We start from the raw sequence: 17,937 nt of genomic DNA on the forward strand, positions 1-17,937 counted from the left end.
TTTTTACCTCACTGTGACCTACTCAAAAGTCACCCAAGTATTCACCTTTTTCAGCAGTGAAAACATGCAATCAGCAAGTTTAACTACACTTACAGCACTATCTGAACTTAAGTCTATAAAATTTAATTTTCATAATTCAATATTCATAAATAGCATTTTTAAAACATTAGTAAGTCCTTCAAGTCCACACACACACACATGTACACAGAAACCGACATCTGGAACTGTCAAACTGATAAGAAGTGATAGGAAAGACTCCAGAGGTTTAATCCAAAGCCTAATGAAATAACTCAGAAATTCTGAAGATTTTTGTTTCCTTATTTGCTTTTTAAAAATCAAACCTCGAGGCACTTCCTTGAGGTTGAGTTTCAGAGAACTTACAGGCAGGGAATATCCACTGGCTACATAGTGAGATATAGAACAAAAGGAAAAACACTAAAAAAAAAAAAAAAGAGTAACAGGAGGAGAAGGAAATGGAGGGCTTCTTTATCCTCTAATATACAGGAAAACAAGTAATATTTTCTAGATCATTCCAAAATGGGCTAAATTCCTAGAAGCCAACTAATCAAATAGTAAAGGAAAATATTACAGGAACTTAATGAAAAAACCACTAAATGTGCATGCTATTTCTGGCAGAAGGGAAAAACCCACACATCTAGAAAGTAACCACTTAGAAAAATATTTTCAGTTAGTGCTTCTGTAACTGTGATTAAAAGTGTTTTAATGAAATACAATCTACTTTGAGCTACATGAAAACATTACTTCTAGTGTTAATGGTCGTTCAGAGTGAGACAATAAGTCAAAGACATTTATTTACAGAATTTTGAAAATACGTACCAGTTTACTAAAATGGTATTTACAGTAGCCACAGTATTGGACATTATCTGCACCATTGCCTTCTTCTTCACAAAGAAGTCCTGCAAACTGTGCACTAAAAATAAACCAAAAAACATTCAAGAAAAGCATTTTTACATCAACTTGGATCACAGTATCACAGATGATAATGGACTCATACTTTTATCTCCATTTAATAGAAGAGATTTCGACACAAGTGACTTCTAATGGCATCCAAGCACAAAATCAACATTTGTACCCCAGTGAAAACCACGTATGGTTTATGCTTTGTTCTGATGGCTTTTTCATAGTCTTTAAGCCAATCACACAGGCTTACAGCTTGAAAATCTGCATATATTATGCAGGTACTCCCAAAAATAAATAGGCCAAGTAATTTACAATTATTCTTAGCTCAAATTCAAGCCAAAAATTATCTACTGTAATAAGTTTTTAACAAAACCATACTGTAGATCCAAAGAAGAAATTTTTCTAAAGTTGCATACATCCTTCTCTGCTTTGCCAGCAAAACGACTTTTTTTTCTTTTAAATAGAACTTCAATAACATAATCAATTAAACCATATTAATTGGTTTAAAAGACTGTGGCATGTTAATTTCTTTTAAAAAGAACAAGGCTGACAAGTTTCCCTGCCTGGACTAATTATTACCTTATTCTACTACATTTTGTCAAATCAAATTTGTTTTTTACCATTTGTAACGTTGATGAAACTTTCTTTATCTGAAAAACCAAATCTTCAGTTTAATTTTCCATATCATTTTTATTAGCATAATAATGCAATATTACAGTAAAAATGATGCACCATAATATTTAAATGAAATAATATATAAAGCAGCTTGTTTTCATTGCTTTTTAAAATCACTTTCCCCTCACTTATACATTATATTCTTGGGCAATCCAGAAATACTGTTTCCTGAATACATGCACACCTACAGCAGATGCCAACTACAGAAGACATTTAACAGGATCTCTTTAAGTGAAGATTTATCATTCTAAGCTTGCCATACAGACACAGATGGACTCAAGCTCATTTTTTTCTTAGACATTAGTTTTGTTGACCCAAAATTAATACACCTTGCCCTGAATCTCTGCCTCCTGTAGTTTTCACATTTTTCTTCCATTTTTTTTTAAATATTACAGAAGCCTCTTAATATCCTCAGTCACAGTACTCTGGCTAGGTATCATTTTCTAGCACCTACCCTTTTTTTTTTTTTTTTTATCAAAAATTTCTAAAAACTGGCAAGATAAATATTTTCGTTTTTAACCTAATTCTTATGGTCTTTATGGCACTCACTGAAAACAGGGTTTTGGAAGAAAGAAAAAATATGAAAAGGACTCATGCATGTTTTGTGGGGGGGGGGGGGAAAGGAGACCTTTTCATCCAAATGCTGGGACATAGACATTTTTTCACATCTGTAAGTAACCTCTTTACATGGTATGCATGCTTTGAGGGACACAACCTGTTTTCACCATTAAAAAAGCACTTGACATCGATCACACCTAATGAAAAATTAGATGCTTATGAAAGAGTAAAACCTGCTAGATAGTCAAGTACTTAAAAGGAAAAAAAAAAAGAAGAGCTGCCAAGAAATCAGCACCTAAGTACAGAATTATATACTTTAGCATCTGCACAAGACATTCAAAGTGTCACTTGATTACACTGAAGAAAATACACTTAAGTAGGTGTGCAAATACCATTTCCATGACTGAGCTGGTCACGAAGCAGCATACTGGGGCAATAAAACAGGCAGATAAATCTACGGGTTATATAGCTAGACTCTGTGTAAATCTGCCGTCTATCTACTGCAAAATAGCTTCAGCTGAATTGGGGGTGGGGCGGGGGGGAACCAAGCAACCAAATAATGCCTCTAAATTTTGGGGTGGAACCCCTTTTGCCTCCACTTACCTGTTAACATATGGTTTAATCTAATTATCCAGACTCTCTTAGAGGTCCATGAAGTGAGACAAGGATCTCCCAAATGCAAGCAAAACTAAATATCTTAAAGTGGAATGAGTCAGAGAGTGGACACAGCTGTTTGCTGCAACAGCTATACACAAAACCTAAATGAATAGTTCAGGATATACATGTATCATTTAGACAAAACCACTGAGGTGAATTACCCCTAAATGTTTGGAAATCTGTACCAGAATGAGCCTAGTGCATTTTTATGTATAGCTCAATAATTTTTCCCACTGATTTACCAACCACAGTTATACAATGTCTTCACATTGCCATATCCTATAAAATATCATCCAAGAAAAAGAACATAAGACCAAAAAAACCACTAAACCTTATTCACTGGAGCACACGGCATTTAATAGAACCCAAGGGAGTATCATTAGACAGCTTTTGCAACTCATAGCAATGTCTGTGCTGCCACTGCCATATTGATAGTAAACTCTATTATAAAGAAGTTAGATATTTCTACACAAACCACTTTACTGTATTTCTTTACTCAGAAATATACTAAATAAAGAATTTATTCATTACACTGTGTGCACTGATTCTTTCTGGAACATCAGAGATGTTAAATAATAAAATATACTTACCACGTTACATGAAAAGCTTGTCGACATCCATGTTTATTACATGTCATACAAGCACCAGTGGCTGCTTTACTTTCTCGGCCTTGTTCATCACAAATATAGCATGTCTATCAAAGAGAAAACACTTAACATGATAAGCATACAAATAAATTCCATGTTACTCACAGGAGTTTCTAGGGTGAGAACTACCAGATTTTGCAGCTAAGCTTGTAAGAACCTCTTTACAAAAGCCTTATTACGTTTGTTTGCAAAAGGAGATCACCTGGTAGACACTTGGGATCTGTGTAACACTTCACCGCTAAAGCAGTACCAATACTAAGGTTACTTAAATTCTATACCACTATTCAACTAGCCAAACAGTCAAACAGCCAAAGGTTAATAGCATTAGGCTTCAAGATTTTCCTTGCTTTCAAGTTTGTGTTTACGTCCTTTTAGGTTGCAATGATTTTCACATTCATTTAACATTACCTGTATTGGTGGCATTCAGAAACACCAAATAAGACTGAGTGCCTAATGGTACAAGATACCATACATACACAGACATGCATTTGTCTACAAAATTACATACAGAAAAACTGCAAGCTTAAAATTTTATTTGTACATTTGGTAGGAGGAATTTTCAGAAGTCTCACAGCATGCTTCAATATGAATATGATGCTCAGTTACCTTTAATTAAATATGGTGTTTAACAGAACTCTGCTTTAATTTCAGCATGACTTGGACAGCCCCATAAACCCCTTAGAAACTAATCAAGCAAGAACCTTCTGTAAACAAAGCTTAAATTAGTATATCAAACCCATTTCAAGCTCAAAAACAAGCTAAAATTAACATAAGCTGTCTAGTACTTGAAAATCTTTTCATAGCATTTCTGTGAATTTATTTGTTTTACTGGGATACTAGGGCAATTTGTAATATTTTCAAAAACATTCTCAGTAAAATGAGAAAAGAAAAAAAATAAGAGAAAAAGAATCCAAAATCTTTCTCATTATTCAATCCTTTTGGTTTGTTGTTGTGGTTTTTTTGTTTTAATGTATGACCAATAAACATAGATATATGCTGCATGGACACTCACTATTATGCTAGACATCACTACAGTCTTTCACCAGCATTTCACGGACAAATATCAAGCAAAACTAAGTCTTCTTCCATTTTTCTTAATTGTCCTAATTACTGAAATGCCATTTAAAGATATTCCATATCTCTAAACCTGTATCTAGATATATATATGTATACACATATAGATTCATATGACGTTTATGTGTAAAATTTAACAATTTAAGAACAGATTCTTAATGAAAGTATCCTCCTCCAGCATTCAGGTAGTCAAGTGCCTGTTTTTAAACAAGAGAGAACCTTACTGAGGTAACAAACATCAATGGTACACTGCTACCTCTGTAGAAATCCCATTATAAGATCTTAGGTAAGAACAGAGAAACTTCACCCCACCCACCCCACCCACCCCACCCCCAAAAAAAAATTGTCTACATTTAAACTGTAACTGAGTTATTGCAATTGTATCACAACATCCCTTCAGTGAGGACGAGTAGAATAATAAATAAAAAGAACATCAACCATGGATAGTAGAAAATACAGTTTAAGAAAAATGGACTGAGATAAAACTAAAGTAAAAAATAAAAATTATACAATGCAAGAGCCATGTTACTTAGAAAAACATGAAAATGGGTGAAATTCTGAGATCAGAACAGCATTTAACAGAGGTGTTTAGAACAACATTTAACATGAGATGTCAGCTAACTAAAGCATTTTTAACATGAGAGACTCTAGGGTAGGTGAGTCACTCTGCGGTTTCCACAAGACATTTAAAAAGCCTTACACTCTATAGCTAATATATCCTAAAAATCATACCCTATATCCTAACATTTGAAGGATCACAAAGGGGATAATCCTACTTAATTCTTTGACTTGCTCCCTTTGTACATCAAGGTAGTGCATACAGATAATTCAGTTGTCTGACAGGGTCTGAGACAGGCTGCTTTTTAGCTTTCCATACCATGACCTAACACATTTAGATTTTAGGAACAAACAAGGTCATGATCTATCAACCTCATCTGAGCAACTATATTAAGTGGAAGTAACTTCAAAAGTAAGGTACCTCTATTTATAGAGTTCAACAAACCCCATAAAACTCAAGCTCCAGTTACTGTTCTGTTTTTTTCTGAGTTCTGCCTTAAGATCTGTAATTTTTTCCTCACTGAAGCTCAGAAAGAAAAGCAATATAAGCAATCCATTTAGTAAGGGTGTAGGCCCTGTTTTTTCAACAGTACATAGTACATTTAGGGCCTGTGTTTCAGGACCACTTAAAGATGACTGAAAAATTATAACAAATGACCAGCTACATTACAAGCAGGGTTAAACACAATATATAGCAGTCTGCCTACCCATTTTAACAAGCTCAATGAACTTCTATCCTTCCTACAACAGCCATGAGAAGTATAAAACATGTTTCCTAGTCTTCCATATGAAACAGGGCCATGGTTCGTCTTCCCATTCCAATGTGGACAGTAAGTTCTCTGCAAAGCTGAGCTTCTCATGCTTCTCCCTTCTCTTAGACACAGAAATAATTCCAGAAGCCTGAGAACCTTTATCTTTCTTTCACAAAGCAGAAAACCAAAGACTTTGATGCATTTGCAAATCCATGCAATTGCTACAGCTCTGAAACCTCTGGAATGTGAAATCATAAAACTCCACATAGTGCCTCCCCATCTACAGCAGTACTGCTCTTCAAAGCTCTTAAGGGAAGAGAGTACTTAGACTTCTCTCAAACTCAGTGGAAGATAAGCAAAAAATTATACAAAGCTTTTGACTCAGCAAGGAAATTTTACTCAAAAAAGCTCAACAAATAGCTTCTTTAATGGCAAAATATACATTTTGCAAAGCTGCATTTACGTTTCTGTCAATATTTTTTCTTCAAAGATTCAAAACGTAAACCTTCTTTGCAAAAGCAAAGACAGAAGGGAAGATGAGGCAAGAAAACCTTATACAACAAAGCAATCTGAGAAAGAGTTTACCCTACTACTGTAACCACTACCCAAGAGCATTCCCTGCTTATAGAATCAAACCTAGGAGCTGTAGAGAAATTTCTCCTTGTTTCGGCAAATACTGAAATAGAAGTCTAACAGCTGCTTTTACTGCTAGGCGGATCAAGAAACTCCACATGCACTTATTTTTCAATCAGCTCTTAAAAGAGATTCCTAAAAGCAGTAATTATATTCAATTACCACGTACTTTCAAACTAACCTGAAAGAGACAAATAAAGCTCACATAAAATAGAGATCATCCACACATAACCATCCAAGGAATAACAAATATCTACTAAATAGGAGAGCAACTTCTAGTCCACTTATTTTTGGAAGCTCTCCTGTCAGTTAACCCGCTAATCAAGTCATTCAGTGGATTCGTTCTGTAATGCGATAGGTTTTATCCCAGAAGCAGGTAACTTCAGGGAAACAGCAGCCAAACGCCTTTACACTGACAAGCCTCATGCGTTACTGTCTTTCTTCTTGCATGTAAGATTACTGTACTTTATAACACTGCATGTTTTGCACTGTTCAATAAAGAAACAAGTCCACAGAACAAACTGTGTAAATTAAGTGCTATCTCCTGGCAAAACTCTGACGACATTTGTTTTTATTTTAAAGACTACAGTATAAGTTTTTCCTTATGATAATTTTCATTGACCTATATTTGCCCTGAATTCCATATGCTAGCCTTCTATCCGTATCCAGCCACATATGCATAATTATTTAGCACTTCACAGGAAATAAAATCTTTCTTAAAATCATCCTATTCCAACATGAGTTGACAGACAGAATGAAATTAGCAGTAAGCTTCTCTAAAAGGAGAAACAACTCTAGTCCCTTTTTTCATAATTACATGTTTATATTTGTTCACAATGCGCAACAGATGTTTTAAGAACTGTTTGCCATATCTACCTCTCAAAAAAACAGCTTTTCTTTCCCATTTCCTCCCCAAATTTATAAAGTCAGAGTTAAATGCTTTACAAAGCTTCTAGTCTAAAAAAATATATAATTTAAATAAACACAATTTATACTGAATGCAAAGGGGGTGGGGAGGTGAAGTTACTGCAGGCTACCTGGAAAGGGAATCAGTAGTTGTACTGGTCTTGAGGGTATTGCTCAAAAGCAGCCTACTCGGGAACTGGTGGCAGCTTAGCCACAGCAGTACCAAACTCAGCACTGGCTACAGATTTATCAAAACAGCTGGGAGAGTCCAGAGTCAGCGATTGCCTCTTAAATTTTGTTCTGTTACAACTAGACTGCTGTCGGCAGTGAAGTTAGATTGGTTTCATGAGGTTTGCTGGAGCAACTCCACTATACGCATTTCTTTGATTCCCCTGAAATCCACAGCCACTATCTCCCTGAACCAAATGGAGCAAATAAAGACAGCAAAAACTGGGTTCTGTAAAAAGAGAGAAAAAGAAAAAAAATTTGCAGGCTGGGGGTGTGACCCAAAACTTTGAAATTTCTGATATAGGTCTCATTATATTTTACAATATACTGTAGTGGCCTGTATAAAAGTAGTTTTAGGTTGACTGTTACCATGGAAAATAGGCCTGAATCAGAACACCCACCAAAACCACAGAAAATGAAAAGCTAGACACCACCAGGAACTTTATCTACATGATCTGTATGGGATTAGTAATCATCTAGCAAGCAAAAAAAGTCATGGTAACCACAACAAAATGCAAACTGGAATTTTAGCAGTAAAAACCAATTATACATCGTATATTTGGAAGAAAAACAGTTCAAGAAAGAAGCAACTTGAGTTGTAACAAAAAGGAATTAGAGACTAAAGGCATAGACTGACAATGGACTTTGTTAACAAGTAATATTAGTATACGCAGCATACATTTTTTGAAGTTACAAGGATTTACTCATCCAATATCAATTACCATCAGTGGAAATGGTGCAAGATAAAATCCAAACAGTTCCACAAAATTTTTGAAGTACATTAGCGAAGAACCACTACCAATAAAAAAAAACATTATGACGACTACTGGAGCAAAAATGAGAAAACAGATGTGCTGTTGGCCTAGAGTTGAGTAGAGAGAGAAAATAAACTCATCTGCCACAGCAAATCTGTACTGCTTTGTGTGCAAGCACAAAAGTTTTATTAGTTTTGCACTTAATCTCACTGTTGAATGTTCTTGCCAACGCAGAACAAAGCCAACAGTGAGGAGCCAAAACAGATGCTCAAGTAGGATGTAATAAGAAAGCACAAGAAGAACCAAGATCTTGATTCCTGGCTTCTTGGGTACACTGGTAAATAAGGTGGGCAAAACATACTGAAAGCAACTGTGAGAATGTGAAACAGACAAGGAAAAGACCAAAGTATGAAAAAAGAAGAAAGTATAGGAAAATGGGGGGGGAGAGAGCATCAATCAGAGATGTAAACTGAGGAGGAAGGAAGGGGAAAAAAATAAAAAAAGTAAAGGAGGTCACAGAGACAATGTGAACAGGACTGGTTTCCCTGTAGGAAGGGCACAAGAGGTTATACATGTCTTCTTTCTTTCTTTTATAACACAGTCTATTCCTCTTTTACCCCAGTGCCCACAAACCACCATAAAATAAAGTAAAAGACAGAAGCCAGAGTTAAAAAGAACAACGCAAGAAAAATATGTAATAAAACTAATCAGAAATTTAGACAGTTTGCTGCTTACAGAAGAGAAATATAAAAACATAAAGGAGGAAGTAGTTACGTCTAGTGGCAAAGAGGCAGCACAAGTTGAACAAGTAAAAATTGTAATTATCAATATAGGACATAAAGAAGTTACTTTTACATTGCTTTGCACTTTTTTGTTTTTAAAATAAAGCCATACCACACTTTATAAAACATTCCACCTCACTGACACTTATTTAGGAGCAGTTCTTCTACAAGCAAATAATCCCACTAAAGTGAATACTGTTTACAAAGGCAAAAGTCTGCAAACTTTTGCCTTAATATATTAGTATAGCTTTTCTTCCTAAAAGAAATGTTTATGAACATCATATCAATAACGAAAACAGTAGGACTTAGTGGTAATTAATAATAACATTTCAAATAAGCTGTAATAATATTTTAACCTATGAGAAATATTTCACATTCCTTTTAAAATAAACTGTTATTCAGAGATCAATATTTTTAATTAACAAAACAGTCCCTAATCTTTGAATGAATAATGAGACATGGCAGATAACTTTACGGCTTAATTTAATAACATAGCTTTCTCAATTCCTGAATTAAAGCCATAGCAGAAAACACACACCATTACTGCACACATTTATGAATTTTAGATAAAGTACATTCTAAGAAGTATAGTTTTTGATTATTAAAGCTCACAAGTTTTAAAATAAATACATTAGATATAGATAAAAGGACATATAATGATACCTTATTATAACGATCATGAGGAACAGACTGCAACACGATAGGTTCCATTGTAGAAACATTTGCAAACTGCACCTCGGGAATGTACAGAGCACAAACCACATGAGCCCAACCTACAAAAAGTTATAATTGTATTTAATTTTAATATTTTCTAGAAGCTCAAAGGACATTTCAGTTGAAGTACAAAGAACCCTTTAGAACACCTTTTTCCATTAACTACTTTGTTTAAAATATTACAGACATAAGTTACTTAAGTCATGTTTACATTTCAGTTCATATTATCCAAAATTTAGATGAGCTGTAATACATTAAGTTTATTCATGGGAGAATTTATACAAGTAATACCCCATGAAATCCAAATAATAATGATTTATAAAAACAGTGATACACAAATGGAAAACAGGTTATTTCTTTAGATTTCTTGGATTAACATAGTCATCATGTAAAAGCTATACAAATTCCTGCAAAAGGGAAATACCATCTGAAAAAACTAGCATTCATGCAAGCATTACCATCACATAAGACTTCTGTGTATACTTTTTATTTAAATAAAGTAATTCTAATTTGACTACACTCCTGTATTCTTTTTATAGAAGGAAGTTCCAACACAGACACCCCCACATCCCCTGTATCAAATCTCTTCCTTCTTTAAAGGTGTGGCCAACTCATTCTTTCATGGGAATATCAAGTCCTATACCCAGTCCTGTTCTAACTCATTAGAACGCAGAGTCTGGTTGGAGGTCTGTAACTAGTGGTGTTCCCCAAGGGTCTGTACTGGGTCCAGTCATGTTCAATATATTCATCAATGACCTGGATGAAGGGACAGAGTGCACCCTCGGCAAGTTTGCTGATGATACCAAGCTGGGAGGAGTGGCTCCCAGCCACTCCACAGCCCAGAAGGCTGTGCTTCCATCCAACGAGACCTGGACAGGCTGGAGAGCTGGGCCGAGGGGAACCTCATGAAATTCAACAAAAGCAAGTGCAAGGTCCTGCACCTGGGAAGGAACAACCCCAGGCACCAGTACAGGCTGGGGGTGACCTGCTGGAAAGCGGCTCTGTTGAGAAGGACCTGGGAGTGCTGGTGGACAGCAAGCTGACCCTGAGCTAACAATGTGCCCTCATGGCCAAGGCGGCCAACAGCATCCTGGGCTGCATTAAAAGGAGTGTGGCCAGCAGGTCAAGGGAGGTTATCCTCCCCCTCTACTCCACCCTAGTGAGGCCACATCTGGAGTACTGTGTCCCGTTCTCGGCTCCCCAGTTCAAGACAGACAGGTAACTGCTGGAGAGTGTCCAGGAGAGAGCTACAAGGACGATCACGGGACAGGAGCATCTCCCTTATGAGGAAAGGCTGAGAGACTTGGGTTTGTTCAGCCTCGAGAAGACTATGAGGGGATCTCATTAACACTTATAAATATCTGAAGGGCGGGTATCAAGAAGATGGGACTGGGGTCTTTTCAGTGATGCCCAATAACAGGACAAGGGGCAATGGGCACAAGTTGGAACACAGGAAGTTCCACCTCAATATGAGGAAAAACTTCTTTACTGTCACATTGGCAGAGCAGTGGAACAGGTTGCCCAGAGAGGTTGTGGAGTCTCCTTCACTGGAAATGTTCAAAACCCACCCAGATGCAGTCCTGTGCCCCCTGCTCTAGCCATGCCTGCTCAAACAGTGGGGTTGGACAAGATGATCTCACCAGAGGTCCCTTCCAAACCCTACCACTCTGTGATTCTGTGATTAACTTGGGGTCATCAATAAGAGCTTAGTTACTTATCATACTGTGTTTAACAACCTTTCAAGAAGTAAACATTCCTAATTGTCTGACATTTGGTTGGACGGGGGCAGAGGGAATCGCCAATTCAGAAAGAAACCTACTAACTTTAGGCCTTTTTTCAATACTAAGATCCTGAGAGTTGCCAATTTGTTTCAGTGGAGGACAATTTGCAATAACTGTAAATTCAGCAGAAGCTGCTACATAGCTAACCCAACATATACTGATACTAATAATAGCATTACAAGAGTAATATTGCATAGTACAGAGCTACCTCATCTGAAAGTGAATTTGGTGTAGCTAATCATTTAGCACTAATTCTGTTCTTCCCCAAGAGAAAAACTGAAGTCTTTTGTCACAAGACCTTCAGTACACCTTAAAAATAATTGTGCTTTCCTCCTACCCAGGCTTATCTGTATGCAAATATTAAGGACATAAAGTGACAGATTTACACCATTAGATAATCTAGCAGATATTAGATTAGGTAAAGAAAGTAAATTATCATTGTGCAAATGCATCCTATAACAGGGGGAAGAAAAAAAAAAAAAAAAAACACAACACACAACAACCAAAAATCCCCAACCACAACACACTGCCTCACTGCAGACCTTTTTGAGTTTTGTTTTCACCTTGGATTTTCTCTTTTTAACTACTCTGCCAAAACTAAAGGTTCTTAGTTTCTTCACCCAACGGTACTATGACTCTCAAACTGAGCTGAATGTAAAGTTGTGCTTACTTAACAGTAGTATTGTTGAGATTCTGGAATGGTATTTAGTATCCAGAACTGCATACATGCTTTTAAGAAAAGAATGAAAAGCACAAATCTCTTTTAGTTGCTTCCAGCCAATTGGTGTCCTCCCCTTCCCCATTTACTAAATTGGAAGTTATAATTTATATAGAAAATGAAAAGCACACATACAACCCTTACAGTCAACATAACACCATTCTACTATTTCATCTGCAACTAAATACAGTATCTATGCTGCTTCATTATTTTATTCACAAATAGTTGGTAGAATTATTCCACATAGAAAAATCATGAGACTAATAAAAGAGGAGGGAAAAGAAAGTATAAACTGCCAACTTGAGCTGCTTTTAAAAACAGTTCCAACAGACCATTTAAAAATTATCATTAACAGACAGACTGAAAAAAACTATTACAATCACAGTCTTGTTTTTGTTCTCTCCTCCACTTGAAATATCTTCAGCGATTGATTGTTTATAAGGGCTTCTAAGACTTGCAAACTGCCCTAAGCCAGAGTCATCTTACTAATGACAGATAAATAAATGTTAACATAGTTTTAATGGTGAATATTTGTCTTAATCTCCTCTCAAAAAATAACTCAAATAGAAACACCATTCATCTAATAAAGCCATTAAACCAGTAGAAAAGTGTCACTGAAATTTTGAAAAAACCTTCTCCACTTAGTTACTCATAAACAGTTGGCAAAAGCTTTTACTTCAGATGTAATTAAGCCTGTACTCCAGTTACACTTACTTATAATGAAAAATTATTACGTAAATATATACAATATATCAGAGACATTAAAAAAAACCCAGACCAACCCACTTACTAAGCCAACTGAAATTTAGGTAAGTAAAGAATTTTCACGACAAGAAACCAGTTTCAGAAGTAAGTTTAACTGAATACTACTCCATCACTGTCCAAAAAAAAAAAAAAAAAAAAAAAAGAAGCAGCTAGAAATCTACAAGCTTACTATATTCCGATTTCCAAATTTTGGACCGCACATCCAGAATAGTTGTGGGCAATAGTACACCTTTATCTTCCATTATAACAAAAATGGTATCTATATAATAAAACAAATGAAGTACCACAGCACTAATACACTTTTTGAGTAAGGGGTCAATAAGTGTCCAAGGAAATGAGGACTAGGGACCTCTTCCATTGGTTTCTATCTGGTATCTTTAGATTCCAGATAATCGGACCTTGCTGAAAAATCACAACCTGTCCAATAAAAATTTAAGCATATGGGAGGCTGCAACACCCTTATGTTATCAGCCTCAATCGCCTACATCATAAAAGAAGCCTCACTCCAGCATCAGCTCCCACTAGAACTCTGATGCACCGTACACAACTGCTTAAATGTTCTTTCGTCCAAAGTGAAAAAATATAAGATTGTCAGAGCGCAAAACGCAGCTCACCTGGAAGAGCTGAAAAACACACAGGTTCAGCAGCTCTCCGTGAAGAAAGAATAAGGAAGACACTTTTCCATAACAAGTGTGGTTAAGGACTGGTTGCCTAAAGATGCTGCGGAGTCTCCATCTCTGGAGAACTCAAGGTGGTCTGCAGACTCCTCCACAAAACTTGTCAACTTAAAGAAGGTCAAGAAGATTCAGTTTTGCCATGTAAGGACCAGACAGTAGCAGAGGGAAACGGAAAATGAAGCAAACTACCACCATCTTTTCTTAAGCATCAAAAAACTAGTCACTTTTGCTACAAAGAGTAAGCATGGAAGCAAGGACACGTACAGCCAAAGAGTGATAGCTCTCCCCTGCCTCACTGATGGAAGAACGAGCTACTGGCATACAAGCAGACTTTACTCTTCATGTTTTCTGCAACCGAGAGGGCTCTTGACTATATAACATGGTGAGAAAATGCCTCCCCCATCTTCCACTGCCGCTTTCTTCTCTTTTAGACAACTACTCTCAGACAGAGGACAGAGCTCTGAACCCCAACAGAATAAAGTACCTATTGCCATGTTCAGAGGTGAGTGCTTTTGTCTACTGTTTCTTACTGTATGGCAACTGCTTACTTTGTCTGCAGTGATAATGAAACATCCTGAAGACACACCCATGCAAACTGTATGCACAGCTGGTAACAGAAGCAAGCATTTAAAAGGACTTATAATATTTAAGACTACATTAAAATACATATTTTTCAATTAACTCCATCTAAGCCATTAAGATTGTGCTGAAACTTCTTACTCACATCACTTGCTACATTATTCCTGGGCAACTATCGTCAGCAAGCATACACCTTTTTCTTCCCTCCCCCGCAAAAACCCCATCATCTCTTTGAGCCTTACCAATGTTTAAGTGTGAAAAACACTGTTGTATACCCATGTTTTAGAGTTTAAAAAAAACCCAGTAGCACTGTTCTACACATTCAATAACGTTTCAAACATTTTCAGTGGTTGCTGTTGGAACTGAAATTAATTTATCACCATTCCTCTTCGCCCAAAACACCACACAGAAATAACAATAGGATACTCTGACTTTTCTTAATTCTCTCCAAACTTAACCAGGATCTCATGCCATTTATCAGATGGTTTTGTTCCAAATTAGTTTTTTAAAGCCAGCTATATAGACCACATCCTTTACTGCTTAAATCCATGAGAAGCTTCCGTTCACTTTGGTTGCACATGGTTTGCATCCAAACACCTGGCCACAGATTTATTACTCACTTATTTTAATTTTACTTATAAAATTTACAGTAATTACTAACAAACTCTTACTACTTCCACTAAATTGCTTATACTCAATTCACTTTTGCTTTTATCACCCTTTTCAGGACAACTTTAACTTGGGGAGGAGCACAAATGTTTTTGTAAATGCAGGTACTGTCATCTTGCAAAATGTTCTTGAAATCTTTCCTGTCCTCAGAATTTCCTTTTCTTTGTATTTTTCCTTATTTTACTTACTATTTCTTAAATCTTTGAGAAGGTGGCCATTTTATGTATGTGCTTTCTCAATATTTTTACTACATTATAATATCTGGCTTGCTTACTTTAGAATAAACTTAGGCTTTAGCTTAAAAACAAGAAATTAAGAAATTTATAATAAGGATTCAAATCAGCCACCGAATTTGCTTGTTTCTGTGCATTCTTAACAGGACTGCCTTCTCTGTAACTGCTGAAAAAAAATACTCGCAGCAGGCTACCACGCGTGGGCAGATTCACTACCTCTTTTACTTTAAATGAACCAATATTCTACAACAATCAATGCCTCCATCCAGAAACTGTAAAATATCATCAGGTTTTTTTATTTATTGGAAACAACTTATTGGTGACTGCCAAATTAACATTAAAAATATTTACTTCAACTGTACTTTCAAGTTCTTACTTTGGGAAATGCTGCTTATCTTAAAAAAAAAAAAGGTAAATCCACTGTGCTTTCTAAGATAACGTCACGCAAGTATAGCTAAGAAACTCTCCTTTGAAAAGATCTTAGGAAACAACTTCAACCAACATTAAAACAACATCAAAACCATACAAAACGCAACTCTAAGATCTACGTAGGTAACAATAATAATGAAAACAGTTTTCTCCAATATCAGAAATTGGAAATACATGCTGAAAAGTCTCCAAAGTTTAAATAAGTCTCATGAAACTTCTAGCTTTTCACTTGAGCCCTTTTTTATTTTTATTTATCCCTCAGAAACACACTACTGAGCTCTGCCGATTTTTACATCTCATTCTGGCATGCAAAATATTTAATTACCAGCACAGAACCTATCCAAATTATACCAATCTTTTGCTGAGATTTTTATTTCCGGTGTCTAACTAATTTTTAACTCAGTGAAAACCTATCAGTACATACTTAGCAGGCATAATTTGAATATACATTACTCTAACATTCAGAATAAGAAATCCCAGGCTCCAGAACCCAAACCAAAAATCAATAGTTGATCTGTTATCCCAATGCAATGGAGAACAGGTAACTCCTAACAATTTCACCATCAGCAAACAAAGGGCTGTTGCCAACAAAGAACTCTAAAACTAGAAGCGAACTCTAACAAAGTAATCTAAAATCAACAAAGAAAACCCAGGAAAATAAATAATATACAGTATATTACCCATCTAACTATATTTTTGCCTTTACAACTACTGTTTAAGTGTCCAAAACTTGATTCACAAGAACTTTCGCTATAAATAAATTCATAGTACTTTTAAATCACCTGCCAGTGGAATTTTTGAAGCCTTGCTTTTATAATCTTTTACTTCATGATAAAAATAACAGCAACAGATTTATAATCCATTCTACCATCCAAATCAAGAGAAGTCTACCTATAGCTTGTGAACACAGACATGGAGCAGGCACTACACTAGCATTATGTCCCACAATCAGTGTTGAAGCTGTGCTGCAAAGAATCATAAAGTCACACCGAGATCCAGCCATAGTGCTAGTGTGGTCCCACAAGAGAGCTCTGGTATGTCATCACCATCTCTGAACCATGCACCAATTCCAGAGTAAAATTTATTTATGTGTTCTGTGTAAGTTCCTAAACAGTCCATTTTATCTCACTAAGTTTTACTTTATTGGTAACTACAGCTCACTCCTAAACCAAGTGAATGTATTCTTCTAGCATGGAAAAATCTTTCTTTGTTGAAAGGTTAGTTTCATATTAGGGTTGCTCCAAGTTGTAATTTAAGGATACACCTCAATCCATTTCAGTTGTGGGCTGTCACTAAAAGGTAAGGTCTTACCTTACTCTTCACTTTCAACTGTACATCCCTGCCCTCTCCTTGTAATGTAAACCTGACATGTAGCAGAGCAGATAAAATTTTATTCACCTGATTACTAAACTTGGGGAAAAACAAGTTTACCTTCCAGTAAGATCAGTAAATAAGTTGATGCAATTGATACTGAGGTCATGTGATTACCATACACAAAACCACCTGTGAAGAAACACCCAGCCATGGGAAAACCACAGTCCACTCCTTTCAGCAGGTCAACAGTTGTCCTAGATTAAATGAAATTGCACCCTCAGTTTCCACAATTATCAGGTCTGCTGACTGACCCAAAGACTCAGCTCTACTCTAAAAGGTGAATCCAGCAATGATATAAGTAAGACCGATAATTGTTACTATTTGCCAGAGGGCAAACAGTACAAAATAAGTACTGTTTGAGACCCTTAGTTAAGTGTCTCTTCATTAAGGAATTCTGTACACTTTTTTTCTGACCCCGATCTTCCTTTCCCGTGTAAAGGCAGTAAAACTTGCAGAAAAGAAATCTGACAGCTCAAGTCACTACCTTTTCTTTACCCCGGTATAGTTAATATAGTATTTTTCAGTATATTGTTTGACCCACTCTTTTCAAAGGTGGGTAAAAAGAAGGTGCTCACACTAACCACTAGAGATCTCACCACTGTAGTTGGCAGTCAACTTTATCACTGGTACTTAGAACAAAGGGACAATTTCTGGGTTGGTTGGTTTGTTTTTTTAAAAAAAAAAAAAAAAGAATAATATGTTTGTCTGTGAAGAAAAGGCTTCACTCTACAGAGTCCTACTATAGAATTTCATTAAACTATCCATTTATCCAAATGTGTGTGTTCCTCAGGTAAAGAACTGATACATTAGAAAAAGTCACTTTGGGTCATTATACAGCACCACAACAAATAG

General features: G+C 36.1%; 1 protein-coding gene across 8 annotated transcripts in view; it reads right to left on the reverse strand.

Annotated features, from left to right (window-relative positions):
* The window catches only part of MLLT10 (MLLT10 histone lysine methyltransferase DOT1L cofactor), a 137,674-nt gene that overhangs the window by 82,883 nt on the left and 36,854 nt on the right, over window positions 1–17,937 (reverse strand). For all 8 annotated transcript variants that reach the window (XM_075082675.1, XM_075082673.1, XM_075082678.1 and 5 more), the window contains 3 exons: window positions 9,810–9,919; window positions 3,402–3,505; window positions 838–931 (listed from right to left, as the gene is read on the reverse strand). In XM_075082675.1, the coding sequence (XP_074938776.1) occupies window positions 838–931; window positions 3,402–3,505; window positions 9,810–9,919 (308 nt within the window). The remainder of the gene's footprint in view (window positions 1–837; window positions 932–3,401; window positions 3,506–9,809; window positions 9,920–17,937) is intronic.

The sequence above is a fragment of the Phalacrocorax aristotelis genome, chromosome 2 (genome assembly GCF_949628215.1).
Source record: "Phalacrocorax aristotelis chromosome 2, bGulAri2.1, whole genome shotgun sequence".
NCBI lineage: Eukaryota > Metazoa > Chordata > Aves > Suliformes > Phalacrocoracidae > Phalacrocorax > Phalacrocorax aristotelis.